The sequence below is a fragment of the Aethalodelphis obliquidens genome, unplaced genomic scaffold, assembly GCF_003676395.1.
Source record: "Aethalodelphis obliquidens isolate GAN/ISIS:26980383/991018 unplaced genomic scaffold, ASM367639v1 scaffold46, whole genome shotgun sequence".
NCBI lineage: Eukaryota > Metazoa > Chordata > Mammalia > Artiodactyla > Delphinidae > Aethalodelphis > Aethalodelphis obliquidens.
The window spans coordinates 1,775,042-1,788,614 of NW_020837990.1; the positions used below are offsets into that span (position 1 = coordinate 1,775,042).

Below are 13,573 nucleotides of genomic sequence, written 5' to 3' on the forward strand. Positions count from 1 at the left end.
TCGGGTGTTTGGGGATCTTTTTTTTTTTTTTTTTTTTTTTTTTGCCAGTGAGACCATCAAAACCCAAGTGTGAATTGGAAGGAGAGCTGACAGAAGGAAGTGACCTGACTTTACAGTGTGAGTCATCCTCTGGCACAAAGCCCATTGTGTATTACTGGCAGCGAATCCGGGAAAAGGAGGGAGAGGATGAACGTTTGCCTCCCAAATCTAGGATTGGTAAGTCATCTTTCTACCGGTCTGTTGAGATAGCAGGACAGTACTCTCTCCATGAATTCTAAATCTGGTTTTGTCAGCAACTCACAAGGTGACTTTGAACACACTGCTGGACCTCTTTGAACTTCCATTTTTCATCCCTAAACGGGGACAGAAAAATCTGTCTTTTCTTTGCTCAAATGGCAAAAATAAAAGTGGTAAGGAGATTAGGAATAAATGTACTCTGTAAATTCATTATATCTAATTATTGTGTTTAGTATCCCTTAAATGTTCAGAATCTTTTGTAACTTTTGAGGATGCACTGCAGTTTAAAGGAATGTTCACCTTTCTTCCCACATTCCAAAAAGGGATCGATTCTCTCACCTCATCCTTACCAAACCGTATTATATTGATAGAATCTTAGGTCGGTGACACAATAAACGATAAATATAGACCTTGTCACTAGGGGATTACAGTCATCTTTCTGCTTGCGTAGACTACAACCACCCTGGACGCGTCCTGCTGCAGAATCTCACCATGTCCTCCTCTGGGCTCTACCAGTGCACAGCGGGCAATGAGGCCGGGAAGGAGAGCTGTGTGGTGCGAGTGACTGTTCAGTGTAAGTACGCAAAGGGTTGGTTTGGTTTTGTCTCTGCAGTGGTTCAGCGTAAAATGTTTTTAATCACAAGTAAGAGTAAGGTCAACATCTTTATCTACAGAAGAACATGGCTATCACTGAAATAAATTCAGTAGTTACCAAGGACTGTTCAACAGTTGTAGCTAACTCTGTATTTATAGTATGTGTGAATTTTCCAGCCCCCTAAAGAAATTTATTATATCCAGGAGGGGACCAAAACCAAATGGAGGTTTCCTTTATAGATATACCCTTACAAAGGGTAACTTCTACTCTGTTTTCAGAGCTTCTCTTGTGTCTGCTGTTTCTCAAAAATAATCAGCTAAAAATAATCCTAATGTCAACGAGGCATATTTTGGGGTGTCATATTCTGCTCCCCTTCAATATCAAGAGGGACAGTCATACACCAAGAAAGGGTATATGGGGAACTCAGGAAGATAGATACAAAGATCTGGAAATACTCATCTTGTCCAGAGCTTATGTTTTTTAAGTCTATGTGTTGCTTAGCTTATGTTTGGTTTTACTTTTGCTTTTGTTTCTGAGAAAACAGATGTACAAAGCATCGGCATGATTGCAGGAGCGGTGACAGGTATGGTGGCTGGAGCCCTGCTGATTTTCCTCCTGGTGTGGCTGCTAATCCGACGGAAAGACAAAGAGAGATACGAGGAGGAAGAGAGACCGAATGAAATCCGGTAAACCTCCCGGAAAATCCCCTTCCTCACCTAGGCTGCCTTTCTACCGCCAGCTCCCCAGCTCCCTAGTGACAACAAAAATGTCCCATTTCCTCTTAACCTTAAATCTGTTAAAAGGATTATTCTGGTGGGTAAGGAGCTCCAGCCTAGGGGCAGGAGGACTGGTTTACCTTGGCTTTCTTGTGAAACTATCCGCAACAGGGACGCAACAGGGACGTAATAGCTAAACTCTGCGTTCCTTCTCATTGCCTTCCACTTGTAAAGGCCATGCAATAGAGAATGGGCCTAGCCTACGGGCCATGAAAGGGCTTCTGCAGACAAACTCCCAGTCAAGGGGACTGCTGTCTAGACATCCAGTAGGGAGTGCCCATTCCCCCAGAGTAACAGGGTGGACCTCCCGGCCAAGGGGCCGCACACCCGCCCAAGCCCGCCGGAAGGGCGCAGGACGCAGGGGGAGTCCCTGTTTCCCTACGTGGTAGCTCGAGGTTTCCGCCTTGAGGAGCTGATCGGGCAACCTCAGAAAGCAGCAGCGCAGCGGAAGCTCTCACAGTCCTGTGGCCCTAAAATCTATCTTTGCTCTTTTTCCTCTTCAGAGAAGATGCCGAAGCCCCGAAAGCCCGCCTTGTGAAACCCAGCTCCTCCTCCTCGGGCTCTCGGAGCTCACGCTCGGGCTCCTCCTCCACGCGCTCCACGGCTAACAGCGGCTCCCGCAGCCAGCAGACACCGTCCTCGGAAGCGGCGCCCCGGCCAGGGCTGGCTACCCACACCTACGGTCCCGTGGGGCCAGAGGCAAGAGGGTCTGAACCAAAGAAAGTCCACCACGCTACCCTGACCAAAGCAGAGAGCACTCCTGGCACGATCCCCAGCCAGAGCAGAGCCTTCCAAACTGTCTGAGTTCGAGCGGACTTGACTCCCATCCTTTCCCAGGAGTCAGGACTCTTCTTGTCATTGACGCCCAGTCACCAGCCACACAACCGCCTCGGACCAAACGAGAGGTCATTTAAGTAGCAGTGACCATTGCATGGGAGAGATTCAAATGAACACTTTCCTCATATGACAGCAAACAAGGAAAAGGATGTAAGCTGATGGTCTCCAAAAAGGCATCTCACTGTGCCTTTAGACCAGAGCGGGGGCCAAATCTGTGCATTTGGGGACCAGGACCTGTGGTGAGAAAGGCTGGGGAGAGGGGAAGTGAACACACTTAGAATTCCTCACTTGGGCTGTTTTGTGTCAACACTTTGACTCACCACTGTTAAGAAATGAGGTGTTGTTCATAAATTTTCTATGCATTTCTGCAAACCTACTGGATTGCTATGATTATTCAGAGTCAAGCAGAACCCACAGCCTTATATCACACCTATCTGCACCATGAAAAACTCCAAAAAAGGAAACAAGTCTCTTCCATCCTGACCTGACTTTATTTACCAGAAAGTTTGGATATTAATTTCAAGAGGAGTTGAGAAATAGTGGGAGATGGAGAATGACTGAGATTTTCCCACTCTGTTCACTACTAATCTTCCTACTTATATTGAACTAAAAAAAAAGGGAGTCCAAAATGTGTAACAAGGGACTGTGAAAAGCTTTCCATCTTGATGTTGAGGGCCACTGACAAATATCAGAAATATAATGCTGGAATAATTGTGGATTTTCCCTCAAATTGGATGTCTCTAAGGACTTCCCTGCTGGATATCTCTGGAGCAAGAAAACAATCTTTAGGTGTCGTTTAACAATCTCCTTAGAAAGAAGTCTTCTAGAGGAAGAGATCTTTTCAGAATGCTGGAAGATCATCCAACCACAGTCTCTTCTTTCAGTGAACATATGAAATCAGGATTTCAAGACTGACTAGACTAAAAAGGGAGATTAGATCAGCTTTCTCTTAATATGTCAAGGAGTGGCATCAGAAGTTCAGCATTGCACCAAACTTGGAGCTTCCTCCATTGCTTTCATTTTCGGAGAAAGATGTGAACCTGGGACTTTTGTTGATTCTAGGCCTTAAATTATCAAAAAGTTCAGGGACTGACCGCCTTTCCTGATGGCACTGCATGGACATCATACCATTCCCTCCTGAGAGGTGGAGACAGAGAGAAATTCAGTATTTTCCCAGTTTAGCCTCTCAGGAAGCCTAGCTCTGGGCTGGAAGGATAGGATATTAACATTTAGGGAAGAGATGGTGAGGATAACTAGTGGGTGGCAGGAGGGATCTAGGTTAGTGCCTGTTAAATACTGTTGGCATCTTGGAAAGAATTAGCAGAAATGATTTACCAGGATAGCTCTCAGAAGAGCTGACACATGGGAGAAGACAGGTGTCTGAGAAATTAAAAGAAAGCAGCCTCCAATACAACTTGCCTTTTTAATAGTTTTCATGACTCTGCTAGTCAAATTCATCCTATGGCAAGAATGCTAAACCTGAAATAGCCCTTCAAAGACTCTGAAGCAAGTGTCAACAGATCACCAGTGGTAGAGCAAAATATTTTTTATTATTAAAAGGCCATGGAATTCCCTGGCAGGCCAGTGGTTAGGACTCTGCGCTTTCACTGCTGAGGGTGAGGGTTCAAGCCCTGGTCAGGGAACTAAGGCCCTGCAAAAGTACAAATAAACAAATAAATAGATAAATAAAAATAAAATAAAGTCTTTAAAAAAAAAGGCAGCAGGCTATAGGAAAGAAAAAGTAGTGCTGAATGTGGTGATAAAAGCCCTGTTCCTAAAATGGGAATCAGGCGCTTAAAGGGAAAAAGTTGATCTGGGATTTTGTCCTATTTCTGATTTTCATTTTTACAACTAATTCTCACATAGTACAAATGCATTTCCTTCCAAAATCCTTTAAGAAATAGGGTTTTATCCTTGAGTGAAAGTTTCATCTTGAGTTTTGTCTTCCTCTAAAAAAAATTGGGGGTAATTCCCTGTTAGTCCAGTGGTTAGGACATCATGCTTTCACTGCTGAGGGCATGGGTTCAATCTCTGGTCAAGAAACTAAGATCCCGCAAGCCACGCGGCATGGCCCCCGGCCCCCCACCCCCCCCCAAAAAAAGTTGGGACATAAGAGACATTGAGGAAGTAATGTAAAAAATGCCTGCCATTAGTTTAAGAGGGCTAGCACATTTGGAATGCTTCTTATACTAACACTGCCTCATTGTAAGACATAAACTCCTTACTCCACTTCCTTATTCTTCTGGTAGTGTGGTGTCCAGGCAACATAACACATCTGCTCTGTAATTCTGAGAATTCTCATTCCTAGAGTACTTAAGCCAAATGAGTATGCTGTGGCAGCTGCAGCTCTACCATCACTCGAAATTTGCTCTTATCATTATTTATTACCTTTGAACCTAAGGTTTCCTGTCTATGCCTCTGCAAGCAGGAATCAGTCCCCTTTGCGTGAAGAGGTTTTGATTATTTAAACAGGTTAGTTATTAGAAGACTAAAATACCAGTTGAATATCCATATTATTTTGGAAGTCCATTCATACTGGATATCTACAAAAAATGTCACAAAACAAATTATTACCTGAAATCTGAGAAAGTCCAAGAATTGAAGATTCTGAGAGATAAGGTGCTGAAGTCTTAGTGATAGTGTGTTTCTCTTTCAGTCAGGCTTTTGGGTTCAGATATGACAGGCTCTGGGTTTAAGATAAAGTTTGAGCCACTACTGGTTTCAAACCATATTCCATTAACCTTGCAAGTCAAACAAATTTGATTCTTTAATATGAAACAAAAAAGGATAAAATAGATGGTGGAAGAAAAAGTGTAGGAAGAAGATACAGATGGAATGATGCGGATGTTTAGAAAATAACCATTTCAATAAAATGCACACACTAAACTTAGAACTGTAAAAGAATGAAGTGATGCCTTTGTTGTTACCCTGTATAAGAACAATTTCAAAACTGCCGTTGCGAAAAAGACATATATAATTCTGCTTCATTTCTCGTGTTAAGCTGTTTATACTTCAATTTTAACTTCTAAGTTGCCTTGTAAATGGGACTGTGTTTGATCACAAAAACCAAGTATTTATTACAGGTGCATCTGTGTCGGCAATTTAAAAATAAATAAGTAAAGGTGATACTGTAGGAGAGGCTGAAGCTCATATAACCTGCATTGGAAATTTATTTATTAGCTTGCAGCCAACTGAAGAACAGAAGAACTCAGACTGAATATGATCTATTATTTATTGATTCCAGTCACAAATATACCAAGCACTTTTTTCTCACAAGGCGAGATACTAAGTAGTCCTGGACAAACCAAGTGACGACAAAGTTCATGACAGTTTCCGACCTTAAGGACTTTATCAAAATAACAAATATTTACTAAGCCAGTATTTTATATCAAGGTGAAGTGCCAGTAAAAAAGTACACACTAAGGGGTTCAAAGAAATCTGAAAAGTAAACACTATGAGATTTAAATAAATCTGAAAAAAATTTCACAGAATTAAATGAGGTGATAATATGCAAAGCACTTAGAACAGTGCTTGGCCTGTGACAAGCACTCAAAAAGTGTTAATCATGACCCCCTTCCCTAGTCAGAAACTCTAGGCCTCAGGCTGGAGCCCCAGGCACCCAAACTTTAACTTTAGATCCTGAGTGGGTTTGAAACCCTGTGCATTTAAAGAGGTGGAGACAGGACATTTATCATTATCTGAACTTTATACATAACACATAAACTCTCATTCTAGTCGATAAGAAGATAGTTCAAATCCTAGAACACGTTTTGAAAATGACCAGAAGGGAAGGTTACCTGTTCAGCTTTCTGTAGTCACTGCTACTAGGTGGGATACCCCAAACCCGTGGATTTAGGCACCCGTTCTACTTTCCACCGGTTCAAATCTTGTAGGTAGTTCAGAGGTTAGTTTAAAAAGCTGCAAAATGTAGGGTGTGGTTCAGAGATTGTACTCGATAAATTGGGTGGGGAGAGAAGTCTGCAGATGCTAAAGAAAACTGCAAGAAGTATACATCTTTCTCGGCAGTTCGAGTTACACGTGTTTTCAGGAAGGAAATTACTAATAAAAAAAGACCAAAGATTCTGGAATCAAGAGCTAGGTTCTACTGTAGCTCAGCCAGATGTTTAACTTCCCACAAATAACATCTCTGAACCTCATTTCTCTCCTAACACAGGAATGAATGATCTCTCTCTCTCTCTCAGAGAATCGTTTTGATGATTAAATGAAATAATAAATGAAAGCACTTTGTACCCTGTGAAAGCATCATATAAAACGAACTCCTTGGGAAGTGGGGAGAAGTTAGGTACATACCTCCAAGGACTCAAGCTCACATTTTCCCCCAGAAGGCAAATACAGAAAGGACATCCTTTGATCCAATATTCGAATCTGTCTCTAGGCTTTACTGGCTTGGACAAGGACAAGGTATCTCTCGTCTGACGGCCCTTCTCGAAGTCTGGAGACCTTTCTAATTCCAGCCACGCCACTAAAAGTTCTGCTAGGTGGTCTTAAAAAAAATCTTTTCACCTATTTGTGCCCACTCATCTACTCAATAGGAATACTACCTGCCCAGCCTGTTTGAAAGCGCTCACTAGAAAGCATTCAACGTGCTGAGAAAGGCTTAGAATGACAAGGCCCCAAACACCGCATCATGCGCCGCAATTTGAAATTCTAGGTACTGTTTTGTGCACTCCACTCGTTCAGTAATATTCTCAAGGCGCTTCTGCCTGGTTTCTCGCTTAGTTTTTGCCGAAAGTCAAGGCAGTAAAGATATTACCTCAAATTACTGAAAGTAAGAGGCTCAGGAAGTCTCAATCAAGGACACAGGGCTACCGGAACCTAGGTTCCTTACGCCTGGTTCACTTACAAGGAAAGAGCTCCCTAGCTTTTCTTTTTTTTTAAACAAATAACTGAGAAGTAAGGGGGCCCGGGCGGGTGGAGAAGGGGCCGAGCCAAGAAGCCGAGTCTGTTCTCGGTGGGCGCTGGGGGGGTGACGGAGTCATCCGGGCTCCAAGAAGCGAGTTTAGCCATCTATTTCGCTAAGGATACAGACACAGCATCGGGACCCTGGAGGTTGAGAAGTTGGGCCTCTCCGCACTCTGCGTCGGGGTCAGCCGGCCTCTAGCTACCACAATGAACGGAGGGTCCCGGGGGCCTGCCCGGCTAACCTGTCGTATCCCGCGCAGAGGCGAGACGCCGCGGCGGCCGGCCGGCTCCTTCCATCCCCAGATCTGGGTGCCATTGGGCAAGTTACCCTCGCAGCGCCCTGGGGTCGGAAACTTCGGCCCCGTCGCTCGGGGTCAGTCTTAGGACAGAGCCACGCTGGCTATGTGGGTGTGTGGAATCCCGGAGGGCCTAGAAGACCATCTACAAGGCCGGGGTGGGAGTAGGGGAAAGAGGATGGTGGGGGAGGGGCGCAACCACCTTCGCGGCCATCTTGTCCTCGCTCCACTTCCGCCTTCTCTCCAGGGCTGCAGGCGCCGGACCCCTCCCTGCAGGCCGTGCGCTCTCGCTCCGGGGGTTCCGCAGGAGCCAGATCGCCGATCGCGCTGCTGTCATTGGTTGGTTCCAAGTTGGCCCGCCCCTCTTCCTCCCCCTCCTTCGTCCCTCCCGCCTGCGATTTCTGGGGCGCATGCGCAGAGGCAGACGAGCCCTTCCCCTGCGTCCGGGGTGACTGAGGACTCCCGCGCGCGGGCTCCGTCGGCCCCACCCTCCCTTTCCCCTGGGCCTTTCGGACAGCGGGGGCGAGAATGAAAGTTCCAGAACGCTGCGGTGAGTGCGTCATCGCTAGGCGGGGCGGGCTGGGGCGGGAGAGGGGAGGCCCGAAAGGTAGAGCCGGGTTCGTCATTGGGGCTTGCGGAGGTGGCCGCGCGCCCATTGGCCGAGAGAGCCGTGATGGGCCCTGACAGGGGCGGGCCCCTTCTGGAAGGTTCTGAGGCAGGGTATAAGAGACGGGGCGGAGGACGGAAACCGGTCTCGTTGAACGCGGCGGCAGCTCTGTAGGTTGCTGTATTCTCCTCCAGTGCACCCGGGCCTGCGCTCCAGGTAAGTTAGGATTTCTGTCTTCCAAGGCTTTTGGCGGCCCTTACGGGAGTCTACCGCCCTGCTCAGGCTGCATGGGTTTGCAGCGGCTGGGGGCCTTCTGAGTGTGTCAGGCAGGGTGCGTGCGGCGGTTCCTTTGCCCGGCTGGGGACCTTTGTTTCCGAGGGGAGGCAGCCTCCTTGGGGTGCAGTCGGGACGGAGGAGTGGGCTGCGGAGGTCGGGCCGCCCGGAGGGAGAAGAGGCCGCGCCTGTTTGCGGGGCGTGGAACCGGCGCCTTAGAGCTTGTCGTGCCCTATTTCCTTGTTTCAGGACCCATTTTTCTTAAAGGAGGAAGTCATAATTGGCACGCGCCCAAAGTGGGGGAGGGGGCGTCGGACCCTTGCAGGCCTTGCTGTGTCGGGCGCGGGGGGGGGAGGGGAGGGCTAAGGTTCAGCCCGGGGCATGGGACCACGTGCTCAGGTGTGGCGCAGACCCTTTTGGCAGGTGCGTGCTTCCGTCTGCGGCGGGCTCTGCGGTTCGGACGGCAACCTTACTGCAGCACGCCATGCCTGCTCTGACCTCGCGTGGTTATTTCCGACGAGAGCAGTTTCTGGGGCGAGGTTCTAAGCATAATTTGCGGAGTGGTCGTATCTGGTCGCGTTGACTTGATAAACGTTTTCTAAGTGCTTGAGCCGCCTTTCAAACCATGGACTTTTTTTTTTTCTCTTCCCAGCAACCATGTCTAAGGGACCTGCAGTTGGCATTGATCTTGGCACCACCTATTCTTGTGTGGGTGTCTTCCAGCACGGAAAGGTGGAAATAATTGCCAATGATCAGGGGAACCGAACTACCCCAAGCTATGTCGCCTTTACTGATACCGAACGATTGATCGGTGATGCTGCAAAGAACCAAGTTGCGATGAATCCCACCAACACGGTTTTTGGTAAGCCAGCAAATCTTCATGGTATGAATTTAAGTGATTTCGGCAGTGTGTAATCTGAGAAGTTGTCTCAGAAGGTTGTTAAATGTGAGGCGGCCACGAAAGCCCTAAGGATAGGAAAAGTTTTCTGTAGGGAACTTCAGTGATGATCCTTTTAAGGCTTAAGGTTTGCGGCATCTTGGTCATTCAGAATTTGAATCCATAGGCATTTGGTCTTGGAACGGGTGTAGTGTAATGAAATTCAAGGTAACGTTTGTATTGATACTTTTTGCAGATGCCAAACGCCTCATTGGACGAAGATTTGATGATGCTGTTGTCCAGTCTGATATGAAGCATTGGCCTTTCATGGTGGTGAATGATGCAGGCAGGCCTAAGGTTCAAGTAGAATACAAGGGAGAGACAAAAAGTTTTTATCCAGAGGAGGTGTCATCCATGGTTTTGACAAAGATGAAGGAAATAGCAGAAGCCTATCTTGGGAAGGTGAGTAGTGCACAGTACTGCAGGGGAGGATATAGATGGGGATTACCAGGTGTCCTGATAATGGCGGCGTAAGAGTGAGCAGTAGATAAATCTATCAAAATGGGTGGTAAAACCAGAACGTTGTTTGAGGACGTATCTTTGTGTGTCCAAGTAGATGATACAGTGGTTAAGTTTTAATCTTTTTTTTCCTAGACTGTTACCAATGCTGTTGTCACAGTACCCGCTTACTTTAATGATTCTCAGCGTCAGGCTACCAAAGATGCTGGAACTATTGCTGGGCTCAATGTACTTAGAATTATCAACGAGCCAACTGCTGCTGCTATTGCCTATGGCTTAGACAAAAAGGTAAGTACCATGTTTTATGTATGCGTCACTCGAGATTAGTTTGAGTCACCACAATAGATATGAGAATAATTTGTGTTGTAATTGCAGGTTGGAGCAGAAAGAAATGTGCTGATCTTTGATTTAGGTGGTGGCACTTTTGATGTGTCAATCCTCACTATTGAGGATGGAATCTTTGAGGTCAAATCTACAGCTGGAGATACCCACTTAGGTGGAGAAGACTTTGACAACCGGATGGTCAACCATTTTATTGCAGAATTCAAGCGCAAGCACAAGAAGGACATCAGTGAGAACAAGAGGGCTGTCCGTCGCCTTCGTACTGCTTGTGAGCGTGCTAAGCGCACTCTCTCTTCCAGCACCCAGGCCAGTATTGAGATTGATTCCCTCTATGAAGGAATCGACTTCTATACCTCAATTACCCGTGCCCGATTTGAAGAACTGAATGCTGACCTGTTCCGTGGCACACTAGACCCTGTGGAGAAAGCCCTTCGGGATGCCAAGCTAGACAAGTCTCAGATCCATGATATTGTCCTGGTGGGTGGTTCAACCCGCATCCCCAAGATTCAGAAACTTCTACAAGACTTTTTCAACGGGAAAGAACTGAATAAGAGCATCAACCCTGATGAGGCTGTTGCTTATGGTGCAGGTAATCTTTCTATTCTAGTTAAACAGTTTAGCAGGCAGCCTGTTAGGTCTTAGCTAACTGATGAATGATTTTTAAACATTTGTGGTTTCCACCAAAAGCTGTAGCTAATGATGGCAAAACTGTTGGATGTCTGAGTGATTGAGAATGGTTAGTTACATAATGAGTTATTGTAGTACTGTGCTTTATTTAAATTTTTTTTTAATTATATAGCTGTCCAGGCAGCCATTTTATCTGGAGACAAATCTGAAAATGTTCAAGACTTGCTGCTGTTGGATGTCACTCCTCTTTCCCTTGGAATTGAAACTGCTGGTGGAGTCATGACTGTCCTCATCAAGCGCAACACCACCATTCCCACCAAGCAGACGCAGACCTTCACAACCTACTCGGACAACCAGCCCGGTGTACTCATTCAGGTATGTTTCTCTGTGGCCTAGATTACTTGAGGTCCTGTAAAACTGGGGAAGACTTGTTCCGCTGTGATGATGGATTCCAAAACCATTCGTAGTTTCCACCAGAAATCCTGTGTTGGCCAATTCCTTCCTTGGATGTCTGAGCGATCAGTCTTTCCTAATCAAGCTAATACAAATCTGAAGTAGCACAGATATTTGTGATTTTTCTTTCTTGTCTTTGTGTTTTTATTGTAATTTTGAATTTATTTCTGTTTCATAACAAGGTTTATGAAGGTGAGCGTGCCATGACCAAGGATAACAACCTGCTTGGCAAGTTTGAACTCACAGGCATACCTCCTGCTCCCCGTGGTGTTCCTCAGATTGAAGTCACTTTTGATATTGATGCCAATGGCATCCTCAATGTCTCTGCTGTGGATAAGAGCACAGGAAAAGAGAACAAGATTACCATCACTAATGACAAGGGTAAGTTTGGGCAGTATTCTGTGAGTGTGCTAAGTGCGCACTCTTGAGCACCCAGGCCAGTATTGAGATTGACTCCTTCGTAGAGGGAATCAATTTCTGTATCTGTCATCCATACCTGATTTGAAGAATCAAATGCTGACTTGTTCTGTGGCACCCTGGACCCTGTGGCACTCTTACCTGCTTTTTAGAGGCAGAATTTGGTTTATAATGGTTTTATTTTCCAAGTGTTTCTACTCCTACTCCAAGGGCATTTAGCGGAGATCATACTTAGCTGCTAAATGGAGTTGCAGGGTGATGGTGCAGAACTGCAGGTGATTGTCTTGCCTAAAAGGTTGGTTAATTTTACAGGCCGTTTGAGCAAGGAAGACATTGAACGCATGGTTCAGGAAGCAGAGAAGTATAAAGCTGAAGATGAGAAGCAGCGGGATAAGGTGTCTTCAAAGAATTCTCTTGAATCCTATGCTTTCAACATGAAAGCTACTGTTGAGGATGAGAAACTTCAAGGCAAGATTAATGATGAGGACAAACAGAAGATTCTTGATAAGTGTAATGAAATAATCAACTGGCTTGATAAGAACCAGGTTTGTAATTTCTGTTGCCAAAGATTTAAGGGTGCAGGGTTGGGTGTAAAGGGCTTTAGCAAAAGCTTAGGTGGGTGGGTGGGTTTTACAAATTTGTAGGGTCACGATGATGAGAATGGTTCAAAACATTCGCGGTTTCCACCAGAACTACAGATGTTGGCAACTTCCTTCCTTGGATGTCTGAGTGACCCAAGATCTTAAACGTAACTTCACGTGCTGTTGTGTGTCTAGTGTGTCAGATTGATTACATCGGGCTTAGAGTCTTCTATTTGAAGAACTTGTAATAAAATATTTTTATTTTCCTCAGACTGCAGAGAAGGAAGAATTTGAACATCAGCAGAAGGAGCTGGAAAAAGTCTGCAACCCCATCATTACCAAGCTGTACCAGAGCGCAGGAGGCATGCCAGGAGGAATGCCAGGAGGAATGCCCGGGGGCTTCCCTGGTGGTGGAGCTCCTCCGTCTGGTGGTGCCTCCTCTGGGCCCACCATTGAAGAGGTTGATTAAGCCAGCTTAGCATAGGTTTAGCATTGTTCCACACAACATTGAAGGACCTAAATTTGTAGCAAATTCCATGGCAGTTTTAAAGTTGAGCTGCTGTAGTAAACTGGGCATTCTTGATACTTGAACATGGAACGTGTGCACAGGGAAAGCAAATAACATTGCACTTTACAAGCACTGTATTGTAAGTGGAAAATGCAATGTCTTAAATAAAACTGTATTTAAAATTGGCACCATAAAATTGTTTTGATTCTGTTTACAAGGGCAGTAAGGTAGTGTTCGGGTTTGGGGGTTGAACAACTTTCTGGCCTAATAAGTATTACAACAGCATCTGGGTTGTCAATGACAAATTGTTACGTCTAGGCAACTGCCTGAACCTTTTAAATTAAGGTATAAAAAATGGGAAAATGTGTAGACCTTTTGCTAGCTAGGCTCATTTAGTACTAAGTCTACATAAGTGTTAGCGTAGTTTGAACTGCAGGTCATCGTGCTTTCCAGTGTTTGTTAGACTGGAAAGGGGCATCCCAGATATTTTTGAGTATTCCATGTGGTATACCTAAAACCATCTGAGGGTTCAAAAGAGGATAAATTTGAGGCCAAAATTAGGACAAGGAAATATCCTGTCAGAAGTAACAACATGTGGTATACACAGGTGACTTCAGGTAGAGTGTCCATTTGAAATCCTTTAATCCGTGGGCAGAGGCTTTTCTGTTTTCTCACCTGAGTATTAAGGGCTGGGAATTAATGGAG

General features: G+C 45.5%; 2 protein-coding genes and 2 non-coding genes across 6 annotated transcripts in view; all 4 read left to right on the plus strand.

Moving 5' to 3' along the window:
- Positions 1 to 3,068, plus strand: part of CLMP (CXADR like cell adhesion molecule) — an 89,400-nt gene extending 86,332 nt beyond the window's left edge. For 2 of the 3 annotated variants that reach the window (XM_027081982.1, XM_027081984.1), the window contains 4 exons: positions 49 to 216; positions 689 to 811; positions 1,377 to 1,518; positions 2,112 to 2,817. In XM_027081982.1, the coding sequence (XP_026937783.1) occupies positions 49 to 216; positions 689 to 811; positions 1,377 to 1,518; positions 2,112 to 2,412 (734 nt within the window). In that variant the 3' untranslated portion in view covers positions 2,413 to 2,817. Of the gene's footprint in view, positions 1 to 48; positions 217 to 688; positions 812 to 1,376; positions 1,519 to 2,111 lie in introns of all 3 variants that reach the window. The other variant, XM_027081983.1, reaches the window with a different exon arrangement.
- A 5,303-nt stretch (positions 3,069 to 8,371) lies between these two features.
- Positions 8,372 to 13,064, plus strand: HSPA8 (heat shock protein family A (Hsp70) member 8). The gene is made up of 9 exons (XM_027081981.1): positions 8,372 to 8,487; positions 9,197 to 9,406; positions 9,678 to 9,883; positions 10,076 to 10,228; positions 10,316 to 10,871; positions 11,082 to 11,284; positions 11,545 to 11,743; positions 12,092 to 12,324; positions 12,632 to 13,064. Exons 2-9 carry the CDS (start codon positions 9,202 to 9,204, stop codon positions 12,827 to 12,829), a joined length of 1,953 nt encoding a protein of 650 aa, XP_026937782.1. The 5' UTR covers positions 8,372 to 8,487; positions 9,197 to 9,201; the 3' UTR covers positions 12,830 to 13,064.
- Positions 11,343 to 11,428, plus strand: LOC113607207 (small nucleolar RNA SNORD14). Its single transcript, XR_003427836.1, has one exon. It is a non-coding gene; the product is annotated as a small nucleolar RNA SNORD14 (small nucleolar RNA).
- On the plus strand, positions 12,426 to 12,512 carry LOC113607218 (small nucleolar RNA SNORD14). Its single transcript, XR_003427845.1, has one exon. It is a non-coding gene; the product is annotated as a small nucleolar RNA SNORD14 (small nucleolar RNA).
- Positions 13,065 to 13,573: the final 509 nt, after the last annotated feature.